Source organism: Gymnodraco acuticeps, unplaced genomic scaffold (assembly GCF_902827175.1).
Source record: "Gymnodraco acuticeps unplaced genomic scaffold, fGymAcu1.1, whole genome shotgun sequence".
In the NCBI taxonomy this organism is placed as follows: domain Eukaryota; kingdom Metazoa; phylum Chordata; class Actinopteri; order Perciformes; family Bathydraconidae; genus Gymnodraco; species Gymnodraco acuticeps.
In genome coordinates, this window is record NW_022991013.1 from 375386 (window position 1) to 387282 (window position 11897).

At 42.5% G+C, this 11897-nt stretch overlaps 1 protein-coding gene across 1 annotated transcript; it reads left to right on the forward strand.

Annotated features, from left to right (window-relative positions):
* LOC117559445 lies at positions 1 to 11412 on the forward strand. The gene is made up of 5 exons (XM_034236213.1): positions 1 to 55; positions 186 to 710; positions 4779 to 4976; positions 5091 to 5204; positions 11183 to 11412. Exons 1-5 carry the CDS (start codon positions 1 to 3, stop codon positions 11410 to 11412), a joined length of 1122 nt encoding a protein of 373 aa, XP_034092104.1.
* Positions 11413 to 11897: the final 485 nt, after the last annotated feature.

Consider the following 11897-nt stretch of genomic DNA (forward strand, 5'->3'; position numbering starts at 1 on the left):
ATGACGTCTCCAAAGTTGGTCTTATATCTGATGTGTTTGCTCTTAGGAACAATCGGTGAGTTGTATTTGTATCCTGCTTTTACTTTTCTGCTACTTTCATGGAAATGCTTTCAATATTTTTTTATTCAAACTTCTGTACTTGCTGAATATAATTAATTGTATATTTCCTTTGACTCTTATTTCAGCTCAGACGACTGATCGGAAAATATCATCAAGTGTTCGTCAAGAGAAACGTTATATATCTGCTAATGTTGGAGTAAATGTGACTTTGCCATGCTACAATGAAGATGATGATACAAATCGGCTTTACTGGTTCAAACAAACTCTGGGACAGAAACCAAGGCTCATCTCATCCGTCTATCCTTATGATGCAAGACCCACTTTTTATGATGAATTCAACAACAAGTCACGCTTCACATTTGATCACGGAAAAAGTACAAATCACCTGACGATTTTAAATGTGCACATTTCAGTCTCAGCCACTTACTACTGTGCATTTACCAATCGATATGTGGTGAATTTTGCCTTAGGCACTACTATCAGTGTCACAGGTTCAGGTTTGAACATCCCACCTTTGGTCCATCAGTCAGCATCTGAGATCATCCAGCCAGGAGACTCTGTGACTCTGAACTGTACAGTACACACTGGCAGCTGTGATGGAGAACACAGGGTTTACTGGTTCAAAAACTCTGAGGACTCTCCAGGGGCCTGTACTATGAAGCTGGTTCAACCTAAACTGGATATGTTTGAGTTAGCCGGTTGGCCTAATCCAAAACATACGCGCTCTCGCTAAATGGTCCTACGACGCGGGTTATCAAGTGGATCGCTCAAGCCAGCCGTGTCCTATCTAGTTAGGTGCGCGTTCACATGAAATGGGTGGTATCTGGAGCATTCGACCAATCACAAACATGGAGAAGCATACTTACAGCGCAGCGTCATACTTCCTGAATAAAAAGTAAACTATAATATTAGTCAAATATGAAGAAGTTAAACTTTAAACATCCATGACTTAAACACTTTATCCAGGATAAAAGCCACATAGCTGCACCTGCAAGGTGAATACAGCTGGTAAAAGAAAACGTGTTTGAATGCGTACATTAACAGGTTTATGATATCACTGCCCCGTCTAAGACACGAGTGGATCTGACTTTAATTAGGCCTACATTTGACTCGAGTGTTTCCTCAACTTAATGTGTTGCTTAAAATAATACTTCTGCTAAGCGTCTTTGGGTTCAAGAAAAGCGTTATAGAAATAAAATATATTATTATTATTATTAGTATGTGACACTGTGAGTGTTGCACGGCCAAATACGGCTCAGCTGACTCAGATAAGGAAATATATGATACATTATGATGTGAAATGCTGCGGACTGTACTTAATGTTAGCCTACTTTGATCCGGTTACTTATGTTGTGGCAGATATTTAAGTAAGCTTTCTTAACGCTAATGTTATAATAGTCAGATTGCTCTGAAGATGGGAGGTGATATTCTATTAATGTTCACGTTCACACAGTCGGTGATTTTTGCCGGCCGTCTTTCCTGCAACGGCAGCTTTTCTGTATTTCCTTTCTCCTGTAATATGACTTGATCGCTTTAAACTCCGCACACTGAGCTCTGATTGGTCAGCGGGCGGTGCTTTCACTGAGTTGAGCACTTAGCCTGCAACCTAACCAGGGGGGTATACTACGAAGCAGGATTTTCGCTTAGCCGGCTAACTTCAGGGAAAACTCGGGGTTTCCGGTCCTACGACGCTGGTTCAACCCGGAGAGACGTGATGTAAGAATTACATATTTATTGTTTACACGTCATATGAATGAAATGATTGCCATGATAGTACAACAGGAGAATGTAATGGTGTTTGGCGATTAGGCCCCCGGTTTGCAGGATAATCATTCAGGAGGGAAAGCACCGCTCCGATGAAATCCCCGGGGTCTAGACACTGGTGGTGGTGATGAGTAGGTGAGACCAGTCTGAAGGAGGAAGGTTTAGCTTTGTCCTGAAGGAGACGGGAGGCGAGAGGGGTGGAGGCGGGTTGCGTGTGATCATCTGCAATGACAACTGACAGGGAGGAAGAGCAGGTATTTAAGGCATTTAGCATGTGCAGCGATTGGCTGCTGAGGCGTGACGCCCTCATATTTAATGAGGGGGGAAGGGAGCCATAGAGTGACGTGTGAGTGACTCGAGTTAGGTCTTCCTTATTGAACTTGCGCTAAAGCTTTCATTTCTCTTTTTAGCGGGCTAGATCTCCATGGTAACTTATGCTGTGCGGCTAACCTGGGGGGTATACTACAAATCTAGTTCAACCCAGACCCGGCGCCAGAACAAATCTAAAGGGAGGGCATATGATTTTCATGGGAGGGCACACAAAACCGTCACGTGCTGCGGGCCTGCGGCACATTATATATCAAACAGCAAGGCCAACGGCATTGCGTAAAGACGCACACTTATCGCAAACATACACAAATAAAGGTCAACGTAGCAACCACTTTGAAACATTGTGTGCGTGGCAGCACAGACACTGGTAAATCACGAGCAAGGCACACTGGTTACGGATGGCAGCTTCCTCATCGCTGCACTCGGAGAGAAATAGTAGAGACGGAGACGTTGAACTGTTTAGCCCGCCTTGGGCATGGTTTAGGTTCCTATGCACTGCACTCGGACATGCTGTGGAGTGAATCGAGTCACCTCTGACAGGGAGTTGGTTGACAGCTAAAAAAGCTATAATATCAACGACAGCTGACACGTAATAACGGCTCCGTGCCAGCTGATCTGCACCAAAGTTCTAATTTCCTTATTTGTTTCATCGTGTATCTGTCTCTCTCTCCACAAACTCTCACATGAAATGTGTTCTTTTGATGCGGCATGCCTTAACAGTCTTTTATCAGTCTGTAATGCGTGTTTCTAGTCGCAAAAACCTTTGACAGTAAAAGCCGCATCAGATGAAGACGTATTCACTTTAAACTGTCTACAGTGGAAACAAAAGGCTGCGTCTGCTTTTAACAAATCTTCAAGCCATGGTCTGTTGTTGTTCCATGCAGCGGCAAAAGTGCGCTTCTTTCCTGAAAACAATCTCCCTGGATAACGATCCAGCTTCACCTGGTTGGGTTTATTAACCCCAAGATCATCGCTAACTCAACCCCGGGGTTTGCCGAGGTCAAGCTTGTGACATTAAGGCGTGCTGCTGCAATGGCAGGTGCAGGGTCGCCAGCAGCACCATCGGCTGCAGTTCTTTCATCACTATTTCGTTTTGATAAATCCTTAGACCTTTTAAGACAATTTTTGATGTCCATTTTGTAATTCAAACAGAAATAGGAGTCTACAGAATGCACAATAAACAAATCCAGAATAGGCGGCAGAGTGTGACGCTGTGATTGGTCTATATGGGGACGAATCACAAATCATACATGCATTTATTTGACGTAGCATGGCGCCTGCGATTGTTTTTGTTTTGTTCTGACATCACATACATCGTAGCATAAAAGTTCACAGTTTATTTATAATTAAAAAAATAAAATATATATATTTTTTAATTTTTATAAATAATAAAAAAAACGTGTTTATTGGGGGAGGGCAGGAATGTCAAATGGGAGGGCCTGGCCCTCCCTGGCCCTCCCACGGCGCCGGGCATGGTTCAACCTATCCTGGATATATTTTGAGTTATCCGGTTGACTTAATCCAAAACAAAGCCGCTCTCGCTAAACTGTCGCTGGCTATCAACTCGTTCGCTCAAGCCAGCCGTGTCCTATCTAGTTAGGTGCGTGTTCACATGAAAGGGGTGGTATTTGGAGCATTCGACCAATCAGAAACATGGAGAAGCGTACTGACAGCGCAGCGTCATACTTCCTGAATGAAAAGTCAACTTTAATATTAGACATATGAAGAAGTTAAACTTTAAACATCCATGACTTAAACACTTTATCCAGGATAAAAGCCGCATAGCTGCACCTGCAAGGTGAATACAGAGGTAAAATAACAAGTGTTTGAATGCGTACATTAACAGGTTTATGATATCACTGCCCATCTAAGACACGATCTGACTTTCATTACATTTGACTCGAGTGTTTCGTCAACTTAATGTGTTGCTTAAAATAATACTTATGCATACAGTATGTGACACTGTGAGTGTTGCACAGCCTGATACGGCTCATCTGACTCAGATAAGGAAATATATGATACATTATGAAGTGATATGAATGATAATGGGACACATTAACGTCTGCACTCACAGTGCCGCTGACTGTAGGCTACGTAATGTTACTTTGATCCGGTTACTTATGTTGGGGCAGATATTTAATTAAGCTTTCTTAACATAGCCTAATAGTATAATAGTTATAATAGTCAGATTGCTCTGAAGATGGGAGGTGATGTTCTATTCATTTTCCCGTTCACACAGTCGGTGATTTTGGCCGGCCGTCTTTCCTGCAACGGCAGTTTAAACTGTATTTCCTCCGCACACTGAGCTCTGATTGGTCAGCAGGCGTGGTGCTTTCGCTGAGTTGATCTCTTATCCTGGAACTAGGTTCCACTTGATAACCCGCGTCCTAGTACCGTTTAGCGAGAGCACGTATGTTTTGGATTAGGCCAACCGGCTAACTCAAACATATCCAGGTTAGGTTGAACCAGCTTCGTAGTATACCCGCCTGGTCCCGACCAGGTTAGCCGCTAAGCATAAGTTACCATGGAGATCTAGCCTGCTAAAAAGAGAACCAGCTTCGTAGGACCGGAAAGCCGGAGTTTTCCCTGAATTTAGCCGGCTAAGCGAAAATCCTGCTTCGTAGTATACCCCCCCGGACTCCTTTACACCCATGGAGGCAGGAATGATCAGTGTGATAGGAAACCCAACACACAAACACACACCTGTGTGTACAACCTGCCAATGGAGATCCTGAATCTTTCTCATGCTGGGACCTACTACTGTGCTGTCGTCTCATGTGGACACATACTGTTTGGAAACGGGACCAAGCTGGACTTTGAAGGTAAGTAATTTACTAGATTATTTCACGAAGAGTAAATTATGGCTAATTCCAAATCAAAGTTAACATAGAAACACAAAACCTGAATGCTCTGTTTGTGGTGTTTACTCTCTACAGATGAGGTGGACTCTCTTGTGTATTTCTTGAGTGGATCTTTGGCAATCAACAACATCCTGGTTGTTCTACTGGCTTTCATAATAAACAAGATGAAGAAATGCTGCCAGGTAACTGGTAATCAGTGGCGGCTGGTGGAAATGATTTTAGGTGGGGCTATTGTAATGGTGAATAAACCACACGGAGAACATTTTGAGAAATGACCCCTTAAATTATGACTTCTGCTGATGTTAGAGGTATGAGAAGACTGATCAATACCTCCATAATCTTCAGTGTGGTTAGCTATGAACCTTCCAAAACGTCCAAATACCTTCTACAGTAAACTGTGCAACAGTACAGTAGGCCCACACAAACTGCAGAACACCCGTTCTTTGGGAACACTCAAATGATTTAATTCCCATTTGAAATCAGGAGACTAAATATGAACATTATATGCAGACACAGACATGGTTCAGAAACACAGAAATATTAGAAAACAGACCATTAAGGCAAAAAATCTAGTTTGATGGATGCTGTCAAAACTCAACTATATACAATAATGTGTGTGTGTGTGTGTGTGTGTGTGTGTGTGTGTGTGTGTGTGTGTGTGTGTGTGTGTGTGTGTGTGTGTGTGTGTGTGTGTGTGTGTGTGTGTGTGTGTGTGTGTGTGTGTTTATTTATCACGGGCACATAGTATCTGTCCCCGGCTGTTTGAAGAGCAAGCATGGGAAACAAAAGACAGCGTTTACCTGTTTGCATCTAGCTAGTCACACACACAGTTACAATCACACTCCCTGTAATTGACATAATTAATAAATAGTTTAGCTTCTCACCATAATTTGCTGTGGCCCACTGACGTTAACGATCGTAACTGAAAGGCTGCCTTCCAAACGTAAACATGAAGCCACGTGACTCGCAAACTCTCGCGAGAGTTTTACACAAGACGGATCCTTTCTAGCCATAACCAACTCACAGACTGCATCGGGCGCTGAAATTGCGGCCCTTTGACCATCAGATCTGACGACGCTGATTGGCTGAAATTATGTTTCGGCAATGTGTTGGATGCTTCTCAGTGGCGTTTTCTCCTGGAGGCCAAGGGAAGCCAGGCTTCCCCTGTTTTTTCGGATTGTAGTTATAATTTTAATAAATAAATAAAAACACTTTGTTTAGTTTCGGAAATTCTTTGTTGTGTGTTGCTGCCGGTCCATCTCTCACCCATTCTCATTGAGTATTTTACAAAGAGTGAAACAGCGCCCCTCTAGATGTTATGGTGAAACAGTAGATTGCACTCTGCTGCGAGAGGAGGCCAGCCGAAATTGGCTTCCCTTGGTGAAAAACAATGGAGGGATTGACCAATCAGACAAGGCTCACGTCATGCCCCTGCCAACCTGTGATTAGTCAGGGCCATGCCAAGGGAAGCCAGAGGCGGCTGGCTTCCCTTGCCTCACAATCCAATCAAATCGCATCAATTTAGTGTTGCAATGACGCGTCCTAAAATCCGGAGGTAAGCTGCGCTCGGTTTCCCTCGACAAAAAAGCAATGTGATTTCTCCATAGGATTTTGGAAGATAGCTCGAAATAAGGTCTGTGGAAAACGAACCTGTTAGATAAATGCACATTTTGTTCAGTCGGATAATATTCACATGTCTACCCTACTTTTATAATTTTCGAATCATAAATCTAATCGATAGAAGATACATAGCGTCACTGCACCACTTTCACCGCCCTTAGAAAGTAGCAAGCAACTGAAGCAAGTGCAATTATGGAGGGTGGAGATTTGGAGTATTTAATCAAAAATAATTGTACTAAACTTCCGCTACAGCAGCAACAACAAATACAATCTGATGACAGGCCGATGCCCAAACTGGAGCTGTGTACAGCGAGGAAAAAAGGAGCGAATCGGACGTAAAACGTTAAAGGTCTCCTGATTTAGTTTGTGAATGAATGCTTATTAGAGTTTCGGCTGGAGAGTGCGTGCGGACCTGTCGGTTAGATAACAGGCGTGTGTAAGTCCTGCATCTGTATGATACAAATGTGTGTAAAATGATACCGGGTGCTGTAATCACTCATCTGGTTACGTTATTACATTGACCACCAGACCCCCAACCCAAAAGAAAGGACGTATTATTGGCTTCCCCTAATTTTTTCCCCACGCCACGCTACTGATGCTGCTGGCTGCTGGGGCTGAGTGAGGGCTCCTTTCTTCAACCCGGTATCACGGCAAGACGTGAACATGTGACGATTTACCATGCTGGGAGTCGTGAAGATGTCACGATTTCGTCCCTTCAAACGTGACAGTTACATGGTATTGTTAACCCATGTTAACCAGTGGAGAAATACCCGGAAATGCCAAGCAAATGCTACCCCGACGGTCGGTTGTTATTGTCAATATTAATATAATAATGATTTATTTTTTAATAGTCACACTCGATTATGCCGATTTTCTTGTTGCCCCAGCTGGTCGACACCTCTTTTAGCAGAAACAAAGGCTACATTAATGTATTAAATCAATGTTAATCCATGCGTGTGGATGTGGAATTAACGGACGTGACGTTGTGCGATTGCGTTGCCAGGCAACAGCTTTGGTTCATGTTAATTTACAAACTCTTCAACTACAACCGCAGTTATATTTAAAAACATGTTAGAAGGCCTCATGAAATTAAAAATGTAAATGTGAAGGAATGTGTGTATAACAAAATACATCCGTCATAAACGAAACCGGAAACAGACGTAGGCAAGTGCACGCTGGGATTTGATGTTTATGCGAAGTGATATCCGAAAACATTTAAAAAAAATAAAATAATACTTTATTCCGAGTGTGCTTGCTTTTCTCTTTGAAAGTCATCACAACGGCATTGTAATACATGATTCGCCTGCATTAAATATTACATATCTGCCGTAGTTCTCGATTTATAGAGCCCTGATGAGAAGACTTCTAGACAAACTGCCGCCAAAACTGAAAACGTGACGTGGATCATAAATATATAAGCAATTAAACAGCATCTTACATTTATTTTCACACAATACGTCTCCTTGCAGTATCAACACTAATTCGGCTGACTTTTATATTTGATCCAATTGGTAGATAGGCTGTATTTACACCATAACGGTCTTTGTTTTTAAGATAACAAATATATATTAATAGGAGGATGTGCAAAACAACTAATAAGGCTTAATTCAAACATTAAATAATACTTTAGGTTAAGGTCTTCTTTTGAATAAGAAAAAAGCTTTGGGGGTATACAGTAGAAGAAGAATATGGAGGGATGAAACCCTCTTTAATGATCACACATGCAGAGCACACAGCACACACAGTGACATTTGTATCTACAGATAAATATTCAGCCTGACAAAGTACTTAACGTCTAATATATTGCTTTCCTGCAATGTTAACTATTTAAGCACTTATTTTAACTGATATTATACATATGTATTATATACTCTTATAAGATCAAATCAAATCAAGTTTTATTTATATAGCACATTTATAAACGATTTTTGGTCGAGCCAAAGTGCTGTACATATAATAAAATTAGCCTACAGTAGAGACACTTTACAGCAAATACAACAACACAGATTGTTCAGAATATCAGTATGAGAAAAACGACACCCTCTGTCCTTAGACCCTCACATCTACAAGATGTATGTAGATAGTATAAGAAATGTGCAGAATATGACAGTTTAATGGTGGAGGTATACACACATATTGATAGATCAGATGTCTTGTAATGCACTGTTGAGGAACCTGCGACCCAAGTTTTTAATTCATTGCATAACCACGCCGTAGTTGTGTATAATATGATATGTCAATAAACCTTAGAAAATCTTGAAATCTTGAAAGGGATGTGCAAAATAGTCATTATATACAGTCTTGAATTAACTATTAGTAGAGAATAACGAGTAATGAATATACTTTATAGGGATCCTATTAATATCTAATAATAAAATAATAAAATTCAATAACGTGCTTTAACCACCAGGTGTCCCTTTCTATCAGCTGTGCACCGTGATGGTGTAAATACAGCCTATCTACTAGGGCAGGGGTCAGCAACAGGCGGACCGCGGTCCGGATCCGGGCCCAGACCTATACGGACCCGGACCTATAATCAATACATTAATAGGGGATTTCAATTTTGACGGGGCGATTCTATTTTAACCGCTGCCGACAGGGGGCGAAAGAGACGAGTGAGCGATACAGGGAGAAAACACAGAGGAAGAGATGAGTGAGCGGTACAGGCAAGCCCCCAGGAAGTGCGCCGGACTCAGATGAAAATATTCGTGCTGGCCAAACGGTGGTACTACACTTCCGTTTGGTTGCCAGGCCCGGAAACACTTTTTCCCATTGACTGACATGGGGAAAGAGTGGTCTGTAAATCGTTGGATAATTTTTTTTAAACTAAATAAACTACCCATTATGAACACTTGTATAGCCCTTATTAAAAACATTCGTTCCTCAAGTTGTAATAATGTGCTAATAACGTTATTCTGAGAGTTATTTCCCTCTGCATTATGAACGCGCATCTAACCCACGGGACCGCGCCGCCCGGCACGTTCATGTTACGTGTTCAGCACTACATGTGTTTATCTTTACCCATGGATGCACAATAAGAACGGACCCATATCGTCTTACTGCCACCCCACGGAGCTGTAATAATGGATATATTCCACATGTTTGCTATAATTCATTATCATACTACATGGGCTGTATGATTAAATCTTGTACCGTAAATGTTGTATTAAATAAAGTTAATATTACTTATTATTATAAGTATATATATATATATATATATATATATATATATATATATATATACATACAGTGCAATCATTCTTTCATGCTAAATGAAGCTCTGTTGGATATCACTAGATCCTGTTACAGCGTAATATAAGTACATAACGATTGATGTCACATTAGCATAATGACTAGCTAGCCGCTAGCTGCTAACTGCCGCCTCGTTAATATAAAATCCATCATAATAACAAATCATTACCATGCTGTCATGAACGTGTGGTGCTGTTACGTGTACGCAAATTGACGTGCTAGATGTGAACGAGTGTTACAGCCGCTGCTACCTTGTGGCCTTAACTCTGTTTGTGTGTGTGTGTATGCAAATGAGCTGTGCAGTTCCTATGCTGTCAGTGGCCGTCTCGACCTCGCAACATCCGCGGGGATTGGACAGACGTCACCCAAGCCCTGCCCGCTTCTGCACGTCATCCGGGGAAGGAGTATAAAGGCTGGGCACGGATACCATTCGGGAGGCTCTGTATTGTGTGACAGACGCCTCAAGCCTCTCCTTGTGATACTGCCTTCGTTCTGTGACTTCTGAGACTGTTTAGCTGTGTGTACTCTGTGTTAGCTACACTGATTAGCAGTGTATTCAGTAGGGTTTTTGGGCGAGCACACTGATTAGCAGTGTGTCGTCGGGTTCTGTGTTAGTATAGGGTTTGTGTGTGTATATTGCTTAGATCCAGGTTGATTAGCACATGTAGACCAGCATTCCCGTGTGTATATTGCGTAGATCCAGGTGATTAGCACCTGATTAGCACAGCCCCGTTTTGTTATTGTTTTGTTTCCCCTTTAGAAGTGAGGTATTTCCTTTCCTTTTGTATAGTACTGGGCAACTCTCTTTTGGAGACCCGTTGTTGGGCCAAGCTGTTTGTGTACATCATTTTACTCAGTTGCCGTTACAAATAAAACCACCGGTAACATATACCAAATCCAATCTGGTCGTGTCGTTTCCCTTTTGTATCCCTAGCATACCTTAGGGACATATGTGTACATCGTGTGGACATTAACTACCGGTCGCTGTACGCCAAGTGTATAGACATGCAGTTCGGCCCCGGAGCAAAATAAAAATAATCTGGGGTGCTACATGGATAGCCAGTGCAGGGACCTTCCACGTGGAAAAAGAACAGGAGACGAGCTTTCCCCACACCAGAGGGCTTAATGTCCACTGAGTGGACATCATTGGCCGTGGCGTGTACAGAATAATATGTCCATATCACGGACATTAATACATAGAGTGGTGTCCATGAAATAGACATTGCAAATAAGTGTTTAACGGTGATTTAAACTAGTTTCTGCGGGGAAAAGAGTGCTAAAAATCGGTTTTTCAGCACCCAAACTCGGCCCTGAGGCCTCTCCAGGACCCCGGGTCGACATGGAGGTTTGGCAGTCCGCCTTTCAGCACCCAAACTCGGCCAAACTCGGACCTCCAGCCCCGGAGAGCTCGCAGGTGATGGATAAGGGGAGACAGCCTCACAGGGACCCCTGCAGAGCCCACAGCTGCTGGGGGTCGACATGGAGGTTTGGCAGTCCGCCTTTCAGCACCCAAATTCGGCCCTGATACCTCCAGATGCACCAGAGGCCGTAATGTCCACTGAGTGGACATCATTGGCCGTGGCGTGTACAGAATAATATGTCCATATCACGGACATTAATACATAGAGTGGTGTCCATGAAATAGACATTGCAAATAAGTGTTTAACGGTGATTTAAACTAGTTTCTGCGTGGAAAAGAGTGCTAAAAATCGGATTAAACTATGCTAACAGATACCTCCAGGACCCCGGAGAGCTCGCAGGTGCTGGGGATCGACATGGAGGTTTGACAGTCCGGGTCGGGTCAGTACTTGGATGGGAGACCGCCTGGGAATACCGGGTGCTGTAAGCTTTTTTGTGTTAAATACCCATGGTGATAAGATAAGATTTATAACCGAAAATAGCATGCTAAACGTGGGTAGATTAGTTTCAAAGGTCGGTGGGACTGTTTTAATTCAGTTTGCAATTAAAATGGGTCATTCAGAAAGTGCTATTTCTGAATAAATATGACAT